This window comes from Rattus rattus, chromosome 4 (genome assembly GCF_011064425.1).
Source record: "Rattus rattus isolate New Zealand chromosome 4, Rrattus_CSIRO_v1, whole genome shotgun sequence".
Taxonomy (NCBI): Eukaryota; Metazoa; Chordata; class Mammalia; order Rodentia; family Muridae; genus Rattus; species Rattus rattus.
Window position 1 is genome coordinate 88,268,301 of NC_046157.1, and position 17,267 is coordinate 88,285,567.

The 17,267-nt window shown below is 54.8% G+C and overlaps 1 protein-coding gene across 3 annotated transcripts in view; it reads right to left on the minus strand.

Moving 5' to 3' along the window:
* Positions 1-3,407: 3,407 nt before the first annotated feature.
* Mllt1 (MLLT1 super elongation complex subunit) overlaps positions 3,408-17,267 on the minus strand; it is a 44,903-nt gene continuing 31,043 nt past the window's right edge. For 2 of the 3 annotated variants that reach the window (XM_032900787.1, XM_032900789.1), the window contains 9 exons: positions 16,785-16,928; positions 13,746-13,871; positions 10,921-11,448; positions 8,556-8,643; positions 7,390-7,498; positions 5,816-5,915; positions 5,652-5,723; positions 5,488-5,559; positions 3,408-5,410 (listed from right to left, as the gene is read on the minus strand). In XM_032900787.1, coding sequence (XP_032756678.1) covers positions 5,282-5,410; positions 5,488-5,559; positions 5,652-5,723; positions 5,816-5,915; positions 7,390-7,498; positions 8,556-8,643; positions 10,921-11,448; positions 13,746-13,871; positions 16,785-16,928 — 1,368 coding nt within the window. In that variant the 3' untranslated portion in view covers positions 3,408-5,281. The remainder of the gene's footprint in view (positions 5,411-5,487; positions 5,560-5,651; positions 5,724-5,815; positions 5,916-7,389; positions 7,499-8,555; positions 8,644-10,920; positions 11,449-13,745; positions 13,872-16,784; positions 16,929-17,267) is intronic. The other variant, XM_032900788.1, reaches the window with a different exon arrangement.

Here is a 17,267-nt window from a genome sequence, read left to right on the forward strand (position 1 = left end):
GTCTCAAGTGACACTACTAGATGACATTTGGGCACATGTGGCTGTTGTCACACATGGGAAGTGGGTAGAAGGCCAGGACACAGCACAACACTCTGCAGGGACCTGCAGACACAGATGCCAGACTCCTGATTCAGAATTCATGTTGACACCTCAATCAAGACTCCCAAACTGAAAGGGCCCCCACCCTAGACTCTGTTCTTATATTGAAAGCTTTTGTTATAGTTGGTCTGGAGTATTAGGTCCTTAGACTAAGAACGTTCTCAGCCACAACCCAGCCTCCCACTGTGTGTGTGTGGGGGGGGGAGGTGTTCTCATGTGGATGCTGGGAACTGAAAACTTGGACCCTCTACAAGAGCAGCAAGCACTCTTAGTCACCGAGTCTCTCTAGCCCATTTACACACTGTGCTAAATGCAAAGTTGAGGAATTGCTGGGACCTATAGTGTTCTTTAGACAGTGCAAATGCTCACAGCTGAGAGCCTTGAGGTACACGAAAGGACCTGACAGCAGCCCCTGTGCATGGGGTTTAGTGGGTAGACTCAGGAGATCTCATGCTGTCTTAATCAGAACCAACTGGGGATGCCACCCCCACCTCCTCACCCCTGCCCCAGCTCTCAACACCACAAACTCAGCAACAATCCTGAACTCTTGATGCATTCCAGAGAGCATGTACTGGGGTAGCCCTGGGGACACAGAGCTGTGTAAGTTCTGATGGGGCCGGAAGGGACCACAGTAACTTACTTGGTCAGGTGACATCCTGTCAGCTGGGGCAAAAGGTACACAGAATTTACAACAGGGAAAATGGGAGTGCATTCCCTAGTGTGTCCTGTAGCCCTCCTGTAAGGTTCATTAAAATGTAGGAAATGACACTTGGAAGGTTCTGGAAGTAAGTTTCCCAAGGCCCTGCCCACACATCATATATGCAGACATAATTGCTGGGGTGGAGGAGGAGGAAGAGGAGGCTGTAGGCCAGGAGTCATGCACGGATCCCCACGGATACAGCACTGGAGTCAGCACTCAATGGGGTGAGCTCCAAGTTCCCCAGCCCCTGGCAATCTTGACTAAGCTGACATCTCTGGTCTGTCGTGGGTAAACACCCATTCAGTTACTCAGGAAGTTGTGACCAACAAAGCAAGTGCACAGATATTTCTGGCTCCTAGTCTGACTTGTGTGTAGCTTGGAAGCCACTTCTCTCCTCAAGAAAAAAAGCTGAATATGGACAGTTCTTGTATCTATCAGGAGTCGGAGATGATGGGACCATGAAAGAGGCAGATACAGACAACCCTGTTTGGCCGACCAGAAACCCTACTACTGGAACCATCATCAAGCATGGAGACCTCTGTGTGAGAAGACTGTAGTGGTTCATGCTGCTGCTGTAAGAAAACACTTGAGGCTGGTAATATTTCAAGGAGAGGTTATGGTAGCTCAAGTAACATGGCCATTTTGGCCAAGTTGCCTGATTCTCATAAATAAGGTCACTGACACTGGCTAGAATACACCAGGAAGAGTATGCTGAGACTGGAGGAGAAGGCGGTCTCTAGGGAACTAATAAGGTTCTCGTGAGAATGCCATTGATAATCCCTCAGTGATCCCAGCTCCTTCATGGGAGTCAATTTAGTAAACAGTGCTAAGGGGCTGGGCTGCAGCTCAGTAGGCAGAACGTTCGTCTAGTGTGCCTTGGGCTCCACCCCCAGCATCACACAGACCAAAGTGTGGGTACACACCTCTCAGCCCAGCACTCAGAAGGGAGAGGGAGATCAGATTAAGGCTAGCCTGGGCTATATATTGTCTGTAACAAAGAATGACCTGTGGGTAGGCAGGAAATGACTTGGCTGAGGAAATGAGTGTGGACCGGGCTGCGGGTTGAGCATGACTCATCAGTGACATCACTGAGCTTGGTTTTCAGTGGGGCTGCTGGGAGGTTTTGGGGGAGAGCAGATTTCTCAGGAGTTGCTTCCTGCTCTCCTTATGGGAACATGTTATGGGAGCTCGGTTCTCTCTCTTCATGCACACACACACCTGCGCTTTGGCCACTTGTAGAACATAAAGGCTTCATTAGAAGCCAAGCTGGTGCAGTGGTCTGACTGGAAGTAGCTTTCTGAACTGTAAGATACACGGGCCTTTTTCATTCCTTTATAAATTACCCAATCTCAAGTTACTTGTTACAGTTACAGACAGTCCTCTTCAGTGACCTAAATTGCCAATAAGTTTTACTAAGTAATACAAATTTAGAGAATTCAAAATTTGTGTGCATACATGTTTCTAATAAAAACTTCATGTACACGTATGCCTGTGGAGGTGGTCAAACCCTCCTCAGATAAATCCTTTCTTCGCTCCCTCCCAACAGGGCCTTTCACTGAACCTGAAAATGGTTACACTGCACTGGCCCAGTCAGCCCCAGAAACCCTTGCCTTGGAGCTGGGGGTGAAGAGAGGGCTCCGTGGGGAGGAGCACGCGCTGCTCTCCCAGGTCCCAGTGGTCCTCAGAGCCCATCCTGGATGGCTCACGGGATCCAGCCTCCTCCACCCACCCACACACACACACACACACACACACACACACACACACACACACACACACACACACACACACACACACACACACAGGGGGGATATGAATGACATCTTAAAAGGCCCTGGACAAATGCACCTGGCTCCATGTGGCTTCTGGAAATCCAGGTCCTGAGCTTGCAGGGCAGCTCTTTAACATCCATGTCCCAGCCTTCATCTTTTTGAGTCACCCACGGATCTCTTTCTGACTCTGCCACCCAAGGGTGATGACAAGTCAGGTCAGTGAAGGGTCTGGGATGGCAGTGTCAAGCTCCAGGGACTCCAGAAGAGTCTGTTTAAGGGCTGAGCACTAACCACAGGGTGTCACCTGTGCAGAGGCCACTCTACAACTGATGTTCAGATCCAACCAGAGACCTGCAGACTCATCTTTAGCAGACAGGAGTGGGACACTGGCTACTGACAAGCTGTGAGACGACCTACTCCTGCCTAAGTGCTGTTGAGTTGTGCCTGGGTGAATCACCAGTTTCCACCTGCTAAAAGAACTCAAGAGGGGGCTGCCCTGTGGACATAGTAGCCAAGGATGTGGACTTCTAGAACTGTGCTACTCAAGTGTGTGCCATTCATGCACCCATGGTCCTCTGGGTGGAGCTCATGTCTGGAAAATGGGCCCAGTGTGAGTGATGTCAGAGGCTCATGGGCTCTAGAGTCCCTGCAGGAGGTGCTCTCCTTCCCAACTCCACCCTCCTGCCGGCCCACCCATCCCCCCAGGACCCCACTGTGCTGTAACCAGACCTTACCACCTGACTGCAAGGGAACAGCATAGATGTGGCGCACCCTTCTAAACAGACTCCCATACAGCTGTTTCCCATTCCTCACTGAATTGAAGGCAGGCCACCCACTGCTCCCATCTCACTTTATTTTCTATAAAATTCCTCCATCATTTCACAATTTAACAAAAAAAAGTTTAAAATGCGGGACAAATGGCCCTGCAGCTCATTACAAACACAGCTCTCCTGGTCCCTCTGGCCAGGGCTCATCTGGGCCAGTGACATGTCTATTCATGAAGACATGTCTTGTGAAGCCCTGGGGAGGGACAGGTATCCAATACCTTTTGCACTCAGTGTCATGAACTGGTTCAGGAGGCTGCAGCACAGGGACTGACCGTGGGCAGACATGGTGCCACCCCTTCCTATGGACAAGTCCCTAAAGCCCTCGGGGCTCTGGCTGCAGGCTGCTTCTTTAGGCTTCCAGACAGTCAGTATGGGCCCCAGAGTGGCTCTGGAGGACAGTGGTGTGACCTTCCGGCCAGAGGAGGTAACTGAAGAGATGGGTGGTGCTTTCAGGAGGGTCCTGGAAGCATCTGGAAGGACTAGACACCAAGGCCCAGGGCAGCAGAAGAGCTGGGCCGCTGGCAACCGTGAAAGGAAGAATAGTGCCCTGGGCTGAGGCTGTTTGGGACCCTGGCGCACTCCATGTGGAGGCCAACAGCTGCCACAATGCAAAGGCTTAGAGGCTGCAGAACACCTGATGGAGAGTATTGTCGGCCTGTGTGGGAAGAGGTGTGGGGCCTGAGCCCTGTCTCCCCCAGTTGGAGGGAGTGGGAACAGGGGCTGCAGGCAGAGGCCTTCTCCTTCCCTGGGGGTAAAGGAAGCCTTAGAGGCTGGGGTTCCCCGGGAGTGTTCAGGATCTTCCTGACAGATAGTCTGGGAGTGGGACAGAGACAAGGAGAGGGAGCTGGGAGGCCAAGCCTCCAGGGATGAACCCACACTGGGGAGGAAGCAACACCAACGAGGCAACTGCGAGCTAGTTTCGGCTCAGGCCGCTTTCAAACAACTTGGTTGGGGCACAAACACTGACAACAACTGGAGTTGGGGAAGGGGTGGTACTCCAGGCTCAGACATGGGAAGGGGGCTGGCTTGACCCTTGGCAGTTTGCAGGGCACAGGTCCAAAGCCTCTCCAGGTGCACTGTAGAGGCAGAGCCATGTGGCCAGGAACAGAAGCAGTCTGGGGCTGGGCCCGCCTCACACACACCATCCTATCATATTTGGCAAAAGCTCGTGTTTTCAAAGTTCAAAGACTTGATCAGTGAGAGAGCAGAGGAGGTGGCCCATGGGGAATGCTGGCCCAGGAGTACCAGTCCAGCTAGCCTTGGAACTGTGGGTGCTTGGCTGGCACATGGCTGCAGTGGTGGCCCTTGGGGTCCCAAGATTGGTGCCTATCGTAGTGTTCACTGGCCTGGGGCCTCAAGAGGCAGTGGCATCCTGGGATCTAGAGGGGAGCTCCTCTGTGCCTCCAGCAGAGGGGTAGCAGGAGCCTCCCCAGTGCTGGACTCACCTGGAGCACACACAATACACAAGGCTGCATGGCAGAGGCAGGTGTGTCCAGTTGGTCCTGGCCATGCTAACAGACCCTCAAGTCTAGGAGGCAGGCCAGCTGAAGGAGGCCTGTGAACTGTGTGGAAGACTATGGTCATCCTGACCACTCAAGAGAGGCCCAGGCAGTGACCTGCCATTCAGTTCCACCTACAGTGGACAACTGGCAGAGACTAAGTGAGGGGCTGCAGGCCACATGTGTCCTATGTCACCCCACCCTGTGGAAGTGTGGCCTGCAGCACCCCTTCAACACCAACCACTGAGGGGCACTGGGGCACCATGGTTATCTGGGGGTGGTACCAGGGGAGTGGAAGCCATGGTGGGCCAGCCCTCATGCCTAGCCCCTCCCATGCCCACCATGCCCACCATGCCCACCGTGGCTCCACAGTGGCAGCCAGGGTCATGTGGCCACGGCTTCCAGGCAGCTCTGCAGCTTGCGAACAGTGCTTTCATCCAAGGAAAAAAGGTCAAAGTCGAAGGTGGTGTTGGTGACATTGAAGTGACCAGTCTCCTCGATCAGGTTGACGATCTGTAAGGTGGGTTTGATGGATTCAGGGAATGGTGCTGGGTACCAATGCCCAGGCCTAGGAGGGGAGGGCTCAGTACCTGCTGCAGCACATTGCGCTCACGCAGAGCCATCAGCCTCCGGTGTAGCTCCACCAGCTCGTCCGTGTAAGCCTGGGTAGAAGCACGTCAGTGGGCTGGGGGTACCCAAATGGAGCATAGCTCAAGGCAGCACCTGCCCACACCCTCAGGCCCAGACACCCCACCTTGTCGTAGGTAGCCTTCTTCAGAATCTTTTCAGGCTTGCTGCAGGGCTCGGGGCTCCTCCGACCAGTCACCTGTGGGGACCCCGGACCTGTGAGCTGCAGCGTGCCTTTCTCAGCCCTCCCAGGACAGCCACGGGAGCCGCTGAGAGCTGGACTCCACTCACCTTGCTGCTCGGAGGGGGTGGCTTCTGGGGAGGCAGGGGCTCACGGCCAGGCAGGCAGGAGTCAGCACTGTTGTCACTCTCGCTGTCACTGAAGCTTAGCCTGCAGTGCAGGCAGGGTGGTGTCAGAGGTGACATGCTACACCACACTAGCAGGTGTGAGACACCCCCTATTCACGTCTTCCTGCCCAGCCCTGAGTGCCAGGACCATCGGACTTGCCCCTAGTTGCTTCATGAGCTTCATGTGGCTGACCCTTCACATTCCAGTAACCAGAGACCATGGGGATGAGTCTCAAACCCTGCTGTAGTCCTGCAAAGCAGGCTGTGCAAGGGTTACACACAATGATGCACAGCCTGAGTGCCAACGTGACAGATGTCCTAAGCCCATAGTGGGTAGTGCTACGGAATCACATGACACCAGCAGGTCTCACTGAGTATTAACCTCCTCCTCCTCACTCTGTCACCTCAGTGACGGGAGTGGGCAAGAAGCTCTTGGGGACCCAGGTAGGACTGGTGGCCACCGTCGTCTCCAGCATTAGTCCTTCTTGCACCATGTGCGCTTTGGGATGGGGTCAAATCCAGGTCGTCAGGACTGGGAGCAAGTGACTTTACCAACTGAGCCATCCACTAGGCTGGCACTTCCTCCCTCAGCTCCCACGGTCGGTCGGTTATATCCAGGGCTCCTGCTCCGTGGCTGCAGGCCAGGACTTAGGTTAGGCAAGCACAGCCTTAGGTTCCCCCCATTTCTGCCCCTCTCTGTGCTCAACAGGTGGCAGCTGAGGGTGCTGGACCTTAAACATCCTTAGGGAGCAAAACATGACATGGAGCCTGGCCAACACACTGTGTTTGAGAGCCCTACCCGTTTTTAAACTTTCGTGACAATAGGGACAACTGCAGACCTGATGGCTGGCAAGCTCCCACCAAGGGCCCTTCATAAACATGATGTCCCCACCGTGGAACCCACATAACTTTGACTCCTTGAGACAGGACTGTGCTTGCCACTCTTGGAAATCTACTACCCCGTTTGCTCCTAGGACCCAGCCTTCCCTGTGAGCAGAAGCCATAGCCTTGAATCTTACAGCCCTTGATGTGCAGTGCTGTGTGGATGGGCAGGCCCTGGTTCACTGTGTTATCTGAGCAAAGGCTGTAGCCCTGTCCATCAGGGAGGGACTGTCACCAGCATGTGTCAAGCCTTCTGGTACCTCTCTGCAGTGAACCCGGGGCACGCTACTCTACAGTAGGACTAATGGAGCCCGGGTACTAGCTGTCTCTGGCTCTGCCTGTCACAGCCTAGTGTTCAGCTTGTTGGAGGCCTAGAAAGAAAGACTCCAGGTAAATCTCCCATTCTGGGGACCTGGGTAAAGACATAGGGGAACCCATGCTTCCCATTCTCCAGCACACCTGTCACGTCCAGCTCTCCCACAGGCAGCTACACTCAGCCATGGTGGTGAAAGACCATGATTTAAAGGGAAACCTGGCCAGCTCCGAGTTCCCCAACCCGACCCTACCGGTGAAGCCTTACACTTGGGCTGCCTATACAACACCTTGGTCCCAGAATGACTGTACTGCCCACGCACCTGGACTCCCGGCCTGGGTTGGTCTTGACGGTGCTCTCCTCTCCTGATGATGAGTCATCCTCATCTGACCCCTCAGACTGTAGGTCCTCCACCATGGAGCGCAGGGGTCCTGAGGGCAAATGGAGAGGAAAGCTGAGCTCTGGCTGCCTCCCACAGGGCCACCCCAGACTTATCACCACCTGCAGGGTCCCTCTGACCTGCAGCAAGTTCCCCAACCCTACCTTCCTGGCCCTCCTCACAGGCTTCAGGCTCCTGGTCTGCTAGTGGTCTGCAAGATCTCTCCATCACAGCAGCCAAAGGTTCAGAACCCAAGCAGCCCAGCAGGGTGAAGGTCCCACACTCTGCCTAGGACCAGAGTCCCCATGCAGCCTACACCCCTTTGTGAGGATGGCCAGTGCCTCACTAACCCTACACAGTACTCTGGTTCACTCTCCCCCTTTTCTCCAGAGGGACCTAGTTCCAGTCTTCTACAGATGGCATCTTGGTTTATATTCCTGTTGCCAAGGCAACAGAGGGCACAAAGCCCTCAATTACCTTGGTCACATGATGTCAATTCAGCTGGTTCCCTGCCTATCCAGCGGATAAGAGCCTTGGAGAGTATAGGCTTCAAGGACCCCATCCCCCAGCCAAGCTCCTGCCCCCAACAGGGCTGCCACTGCGGGAGGCAGGCCAAGGCTCCTCTGAGGCAGGTAACAGTAGCCAGGCCTAGTTTCCAGCCCTCCCTGGGAAGAACCACTAGAGTAGCCAAGCCTAGCACACGCGCTGTCATCTGATGCTGAGTGACGGTCTGTCAGAAGGAAGTAGGTCTCTATGGCTACAGGCCTTCAGACCCCAGGGACCGACCTGCTTCTAGGCGAGCACAACTATTTCTTGTTTACAAATCCTACACCACCAGGAGCTGAAGTATGTGTCCTGGCTGACAGCATGGGCCTCCATTGCACTGAGGTCAGCTCAGGGGAAAGGGACACCAGACCAAAGGAGGGTCTGGTACAAATCCAGGCTCGGTCTTTCTGAAGCAGCAGAAAGACCTTGCCTGTCACTCAGGAGAGCCATGCCTCTCTCTGACTCATATGTACTCTTCCCCAGGCCATGCCTGCTGGCCTGCCTCCACTCCCTGCCTCCTCCCTCTACCCCTTCCACCAGCTCCACCTCCCCGTCGGACTCACCTTGGCTGTGGTTCTGAGACGGCTCAAAGTCGGAGTCAGAGCTGGAGTCAGAGCTGGAGCTGGCGTGAGCTGGGCTTGACTGGGCCGACTTCAGCCCATAACCAGGGCAGCACGAGAGGGAAAGAAGAGATGTCATCTTGCAGGTCACAGGAGGGGGTCATAAAGGGGCCGAACAGCCCCGAGGCACACAGAACAGCCTTCTGCCCTAGCTCACACAGAGCCTGAAGCTTGTGAATCAAATACTATGAAGCAGGCCACACCTTCCCTGGTCTTCCTGTAGCTGCATAGGGATGGATTTTGCCACCAGGGGGCAGTGACAGCCAGGACATCAAACAAGGCAGGAGGCTGCTACTGTGTGAACTCTCTAGAGAATGCTAGGAGACTAGATTATGCGCACATGCAGTGTGTGTATGTGGTGTGATGTGCAGTATGTGAAGTGTGTAGTATGTGAGGTCTGTATTGTGCACTGTGTGTTGTATGTAGTATGTGAGCTGTATCTGTGTGCACTGCATGTGTGTTGTGTGTGGTATGTGACGTGTTTATGATAAGTAGTGTGGTGTGTGAAGTGCAGTGTGGGCATTGTGTGTGGTATGTGAAGTGTGTGTGTGTGTGTGTGTGTGTGTTGTGTGTGTGTGTGTGTGTGTTGTGTGTTATATGGTGTTGGGGATACGATCATGATACATACTCAGTTATCACAGATACCAGCAAGAGGCTAGCCATGGTGGGAAGCAGAACATGGGCCCTGCTAAGCCTATCCCTCATCTGGGACAGAGTGGCTACAGCCCTTCCCTGGTCAAAGGGTAAAGTGGGAATAAGACATACCTTTTGTGGTAGAGCTCAGGACCCTCAGCCCTGCCCAGAACAGGGGACAGGGCAGTGCCCAGCCTGCAAAAAACCTCAGCTTGGGCAAAGCCTGGAAGGGAACATTCCAGACTGAAGAAAAAAAACTATCCTATGCAGGGCTCACCACAGCCTAGTCCACTGGAGCCCAGCTGTGCTTGTAAGGCCTCTTCTTATCTACTTCCTAGTGGCCAGTGGCAGTGCCTAGGAACGTGCCACAGGTATCCATGAGTCTGTCCACTGAAGTTCTCAGGGTGGAACTCACAGACCCAGTCTGGAGCCAAGGCACCCTCCCTTGCACACACCCAAGGGCACAAAGTGATGGAAAATGGCTGCTCTCTGGCATTGCTCCGGGCCAGGGCAGGCTCTAGATTCAAGCCTCAATTTCCCCACCTGTATAGGATTGGCTCTACTGGTCCCTGCTTGGACATCCTACCTACTAGGCTCAGGCACAAACCAGGAAGTGTTGGGGACAGGTGCTGTCTGAGGCCTCAGTGGGTTAGTGGCAGTCTGCAGACCTCCCATCACCATCCTTACAGAGATTAACAGAATCTGGAAATCCTTCTCACTAGAGAGGGCCAGGAGGTGCCAAGTGTGCCCATAGCACGACAGCTGCCGCCCTTCTCACAGGGCCTGTAGTGGCTAGAACCGAATGGTCTAGGAACCGGAAGGTCTGGGGTGTTGTCAGCTGTTTGGAGGTGTCAGCTTCCTCAGGAGCTGATGCCTGTGTGAGGCCCTGGCAGCTGTGGCAGTGCTGACTGGGGTGCTCAGGTACTGCCTACTACCCTCAGCCCCAGTCTGGAGGCAGTGGCCCTGGAGAGGCAGTGCCCAGTGTCCGCCTGGGACAAAACATCAGTGCACAGCTCTCGGGAAGGGCTGGCTCCACAGCAGCCTAAGAGCCTCACACTCTCCCGGGGCCTGGAGGAGGAGCAGCAGAGGTCAAGCCTCAAGCCTGGCTGTTGAGTCCTACACAGCCAGTGCCTGCCTTCCACACATGGGCCTGGAGCCCACAGAGAGCTCCAGTGATGAGCCCTAGAAGCTACTCACAGTTCTAGCACCCAACAAGCACAGTGGCAGGAGTGGCAGGTACAAAGCCCCTAACCAGTTCATGATAGCCCTAAGAGCATCTTTAAAGCTGCCTACCCAGGGCTCTGATACGAGAAGGCAACTCTCTAGGAGTTGGCCAACTGCACCCTCTACCTTGCTGTGTGGCAGGTGAAGGAGACAGGAAAAGGAGCTCTGTATGGCTCTCTGGCTATAACATGCCTTCCTGATGGGTAGTAGGGCCACCAGAAAGGTAGGACACAGAGGGGTCAACTATCTGGTTAATCTTGAAGAGTCAGCAGTGTCTACCTAGCCCCCAAAGCTGTTCATCCACTGGGTAGCATGAGGACTAGAGCTGTGAACTGCAGTGCTACAAGTCCCATACCATCCGGGGAGCTCAGCTACCACTGCATGGGCAGGGGAGAGCTGACCCAGGGAAGCCATAAGCCTGGCAAAGGGACACCCAGCACCATCTGCTCACCTCTGACCGGAAGGAGGCCTCATCCTCAGAGTTTGAGTCCTCAGCCTGCAGAGTCCGCTTGGCCTCCCTTGGCTCACTCTCCATTTTCCCCTTGTCACCTTTGCTGCTCTTGTCCCTGGCCACCTTCTTGTCAGGGAAGGAGGAGGCACGGGGTGAGGTGCCTGGTGCACGCCGTGCCCCCTTTGACCCACTCTTCTTAGGCTTTTTGGCGCTGGGCTTCGGTGAGTCTGTGGCAGCTGGCCTCTTGCTGGAGGCCTTGGGCAGGGTAGGAGGCTGGGACACACCCTTAGGGGACAGGCTCTCCAGCTTGGTTTCCTTTAGGGCCATCTTGGGCTCCTTGAAGGCAGCCTTGGGCACTGGGGCCTTCTCCTCCTTGGGCAGCTTGCGTGCAGCATCCTTGGCACTCTTGGGCTCGCGCTCTGGCTCCTTGGAGCAACTCCTGCTCTCTGAGTCCTTGCGCGGCCGCTCACGGTGCTCCCTGGCCACCTTGTGTGGTTTGGAAGCCTTGCCACTCTCCTTGTTGGCGTCCTGCAAGGCCAAGGGCAGGGAAGGTGAGGAAGATGTGTCAGGGGCACGCTGGGGCCGCCTGGCTCTGCCACCCCGACCTGGGCAAAGGCTGATCTGCCTGTTTAAAACGTGTAGAGAGAATCTGCAACATGAAAAGGTGTGACCAATAGACACAGCAGAAACAGCCATGCCCAGAAACTTGCAGAGCCACCAGTGCCCACAGCTGCCCGAATCTGGGAAACCTGAGGCTGCACTGCTAGAAGGAGCTGGCCATCCTCGATCCTTGAGGCCCTAGTCCATGTCCTCAGTACTTGCATCACATCCTGGAGTGTTCAACTCACGCCTCCACCAGTTCTAGCCTTCTCTTCAGAAGGCACGGCCAGTGGCCAGGCAAAGAGCTCAGAGCTAGCCAGGCAACAGCTCCTCCATGCAGACCATAACCAGGACAGACATGGTCGAAAGTACCACCAAGAACACCAGGCTGGTGGGCCAGTGCCTGCGAAAGGGGCTCTGCAACTGGACCACCCAAGTGCCCAGAGGCATGAAGTTGCCTGAGGATTCCTGACTGCAGCCTATGCCACTGGCCATGTTCCTATGAACTAGACAAGGAACACTGCAGCTGGCATGAGGGCTGGCAGTGGCCTCACAGAGACTGGGGGCAGGGGGGAAAGGGGCACTGTCCCCCAGTAAGCCACAAAGGAGGCAAGAAATGGGAATCGTGTGGTCCTCACTCTCTCTTGCAGAAGAAAAACTTGCAGGAGTGTAGGGCAGGAGTGTAGGGCAGGAGTGGCTGATGGGAATGTGCCCACAGCTGTGAGTGGTTGATAGGAACCACTCTCCTGGGGTCATGCCTGGGCAACTATAGAGTTCCAAGTCAACTAGCACTCTATAGTGAGACTCAGTCTCAAATGCTGGGAAATCCTTTGTATCTGTGAAGGCACAGTCAGTGAGGATGGGGCTGTCACAGGCTCAATGCTGCCCTCCCCCCCTAAACAGTGAAGAAGTGCACTCCAGAGAGCCTGCCAAGCCTCATGGCCTGGTACCTATTGGGGTGACACAGCCCATGCCTCCAGGGGAACAGGCCTGGATGGGCCTGGTTCCTGCCTTAGGCACCTGAGAACAGTTCCTGAGAGGTTCACCTCCTGCTTACTGTGGCCCTGTGCAGTCATCAGAGATTGCTCAGCCAGAGTAGCACAGGGGCTGACACTCAGGTCTGGACCACACTTTAAGGCTGGGGCTTCTGGGAGAGTCATCTGCAGAGAAGAAACTCTGTGCTGCCTAGAAATCTGTGAGAGCCCATGCAGTGCTCCACAGTGGTGCTAGCGAAGGCCACTAGAGAGGCACCTGTGAGATACACCAACGTTATCCTTCATTGCTTCTGGGGACTCCAAACAACATGGCTGGGTGAGAAGCCCCAGGTTGCTAGCAAAGACTGCTTCTCCTTCAACCTCCAACGGTCAATGAAGGGTGCCATCAGGGCTTGGTTAGAACTCCAAGATGCTGACCAGCTTGAGAATGTCACAGGCCTGTTAGCCTTGTGGAAAGAGGTAGAAGGAGCCTGCCCTGGTGCTTGCTTCTCTCTCTTCCTGCTGTGCCCATGGATGAGACGGCCCAAGGGTGGTCAAGTTTCATGGGGATGCCCAGCTGATAGTGCCCTATAGGCAAGTGAAGCAAGAAGAGTGTGAAAATGAAGGACAGATGCACAAAGTCATCAGTCACCCTCAGAGGGTCCCAAGAAGTTAGTCTAAGTACCCTGTGTCTCGAGAGACAGAATCAGGGTTCTAGGTTCAGACCTTGCAGTGGCACTGGCCAGCCTGTGGCTGGGTGGTCCCTCCAGGAGGCCCAGTGTGAACTGTCCAGAGTGCTGAGCAAGGGGACAAAATGTGTGTCCTGGAGGTCAGCTCAGTCTCATGCATGCTATCCCCACCTCCTTCAAGTCGGCTCCATGCCAGCACTACTGACCACCAGACCTGGAAGTTACAAGGGCAGGTGTGGTCCAGAACCTAGAGCCAAGGAAGTCACCAAGGGACCAATGATAGAGATGCCCTGCACAGTAGCTGGGGACAAATCACTGTTGGGCAGGAAAGAGGGCCCATGAGACCTGTGACAGAAGAAGAGCTGGGCACAAAATGAGCAGCCAGATTCCAAGCACCACTCTTGGCCACGCTAGCTAGCGAAGCAACAAGGAGCAGGAGCAGAGGCTCTGGATGTAGGCGGCAGGTGTGCAGGGCTGGGATCTGCAAATGGTGGTGGCGATGGCTTGCAATTGCCAATGGCCAGGTCCACGCTCCACAACGCTGGCCTTCCACCTCACTAACCTTGGAGCCGTGGGATGGTTTGTTCTTCTTGGGGTCAGAGAAGGCAGAGAGTGGAATTGTGGGTAACATGGGGTAGTCAGGGCTGGGCCTGGACACCGTGTCCGCTCCTTCGGGCATTACCATCACCTAGTGACAAAGAAGAGACAGAGGTTATCCACAGGCGCCAGGCAATGGTCTGGCGGCCGTGGAGCTGGCCTCCTGTGGAGGGAGAAGGAAGCTAGAGGTCAGCTGCCCAGAAGAGTCACAGGTTTGTCCTTGTGATGGAGCTGGGGACCAAAATGGCCCCAAGGCTTCTAGGAGTGGACCCTGGCCAGCAGACTGCAGCCCTGGTCAAGAAGATTCAAAGCCTGTAGCAAAGCAAGAGATGCAGCTGGGGCCATGACTGTACTGAGCACTGAGGAGGAGGCTGGAGGGAGGCCCAGCAGGAGAGTTCTGCCAGTTGTGGTGGAGGCAGCAGAGTGGCTTTTGAGGGATCAGCACAGATAAGGCTGGGACAAGTCTTCCGAACTTCAGGTACAAGCGGCTGGAGCTAACCACACAGAGCCCAAGCAACAAGGCAGAAGCCAAGAACAGGGCCAAGGGCAAGAAAGGTAAGAGAAGAACCGTAGGGGCCAGTCAGTGCTGGGGCTGCTGGGAACCCTGGCCAGCTCAGGGTCACAGGCTAGGAAGAGGACCAGCCTGAGGCATAGGAAGTGTTGCCCTGCATCAGTTGCTTCCTAGGTGCCCGAAGCAGTTTGGGAATGGCCTCTAAACAGCAAGTTCATACAAAGATGGAGTTCAGTCACTGAGGATGCAACACTGCACAGAGTGCAGCAGAAAAAGGGAGAATGGGGCTTCAAAGAAAGGGTTTGGGCTGGCAGAAGAGGAACATCTGGGCTATGCACCTAGCCAGCCATGCCTTTCATCTGGGTATGCTAATCCCACGGTTAAATGACAATGTACTGAAATGTGACCTGCCCTGCTGTGACTTGCTCATAGGAGCCTGCCCAACCACAACAGAAGTGAGGCCACTATGGAGGCTGTGTGTCCCCAGCTAGGCTTTGTGAACCAGACCCTAAAAGCAGCTGTGAGGTTCCAGCCCCAGGACAATGGTCCCATGAGTAAGGGGCCTTTCAGGACAGGGTAGGAGCCCAGTGCGTGTCAGACACCAATTTTAGGGCAGCTGGACTTCTATGGTCCCTGAACAACCTGACTTCTTTTCACTTGCCAGCCTGCCTGGCCTCCAGGTAAGCAGCTTGAGTTCCCTGCCAAGATGCCCAAGGCCAGGCACCGGACCAGCTGCCACATGGACCAGGCTCCCTGGTGTAATAGCCTCAGGCTACCAGCAGATCAAACACAGAGCTGGGCACCGGCTGACTGCCTTGGTAGAACAGTGGGATCCCAGTCTGGGCATGTCTAGAGTCAGAACCTATAGCCACTGTACACAGGGCCACAAGGTCCTAGCATGATGCCATCTCTGGTTCCCCAGTAACCACAGTTTCTGAACAACAAGCATTACCCACACAGAGATTCACAACCCAGAAGGTCAACAACACAGGGCCACAGTTACCTGATCCCGGGAATCACCTGGGAGCCATCATCCCATATCCAAGGCCACTTGAGACTGGAGAGTGTCTGGCTGGCTGGCTCCCTTGGGCCACTCGGGGAGATCACTGCAGTCTCTCTTCAAGACCAACTGGACACAGTCTTCCCTCCCTATCCCTTCTAGGCTGTGCCCAGATGATGCCCTGAGACTGTCTCCAGAGCTTGGGTAATACTTCCCCTGGCACCTGAGAGGCCTGAAGAGGCCTGAGACACTGACGCTCCCAAGAAGCTGACCTGGGGCCCTGGGGCCGCCCACACACACTGGCTATGAGGCACCTGGTGCAGCTACTGCCCACACCCACACACCCTTAGCCATCCAGGACTCAGAGGGCAGAACAGCATCATGTGTGTGGGTGCACCGGAGGCTGCCACTGCCCCTGCCACCACCCAAGCAGTCACAGAGTTTTGCATGCAGGATTCTCAAACTCTCGCCTCAGAATAACCATTTCCTTTCTGAGGAAGGCCATTCCTGAGAGACCTGGCTATACAGAGCCAAGAGAAAGGGGATGCCTGACCCTAGAAACACACCCTGGCTGACATGGACCTAAAGAAGAGGGCAGGCCACACACTCAGATGCCGCTACAGAGCACCACACAGACCTCACACATCACATACACACACCACAGACCACCCCCATACCTCTTACACACACAACCGACCAACCACACACAGGTCCTACCTCACAGACATATGTACAGCATCTCAGATATCACCACACACTTGTCCTACACTTAGACAGATCCCTTCACACACATCTCAAACAATACCACACCGCCCACACATCTCTACCTCATGTCTCCAAGTACCACACACATAGTACACACCTCAGAACACCACACTCTCCCAAATAGTTACCACAACACACTCTACATTAAACATATACTCTAAATAGAACGTAAGACACTCACCTTTCACACCACAACCACACATGCCACATACATATCTACAGACCACAAGTAGCACTGTACAGAATACCTCACAACAGAACACAACACACTCCATGCATAATCACACTCGCATACCAGACCACTACCATACTTGTGCATCTGCATGCACACATGAACTGTGGAACACCCATAAAACTACCCCCATACTCACACAAACCACACCCTCAGCTCCCCACACCCATACCCACACGCCCTTGCCAGACCATCATAAGCCTAGGCTAGCACTTGGGCATGTATGCTCTATGACCTTAGGTTGCAGGTGGCTTTGCCACCTTGCCCTTCAGCAGCCAGTCCAGCTGTAGCAGCCAGTCCAGCTGTAGCAGCCAGTCCAGCTGTAGCAGCCAGTCCAGCTGTAGCAGCCAGTCCAGCTGTAGTTGTCTGCCCTTGTCAATGCCCCTCCGCACCTTGAGCCATTCAGGCTGCTGCCCACCCCATCGGTTAAGGTCTATTCATGCCTGGCCATGCTACCAGCCAACACAGAGCAGAGGTGGCAGGCAGGCACACTCACCCCGCCGGCCATGAGTAGCTTGCAGCGAAACTCAGTGGTGGGGTTGTTGAAGGTGAGCTTCTCACAGCGCAGGTGGTTGACAGGAGGGTTGCCCTCCAGGTTGAGGAACAGGTCATAGGTGAAGCAGACCTTCCTCGGCTCCTCCTAGAACACAGAGCACCGTAAGTGCATCAGCAATGAGCAGAAACACTGCACACTGTGTAGACGGAGTCTCTTCCATGCCCCACTCCCAGCCTCCCTCTCCTTCCCCCAGGTCCCAGATACTCATCTCATCTGCCATTCAAAGGACTTGACAACCATGAACAGTTGAGCCCTGTGATGCCAACAGGGTAAGGACTCTTGCCTCTGAGATCCCCATCAAATTGAAGAGCACTAGAGAGGTGGTTCTTCCCTAAGCCTCACCCAGCAAGGCACTCACTCCCTGTTACTCTTTCCTTAGAGTCCCCCAGATATATATTCCTTGGGTCTCAACCGAGAGCAGAA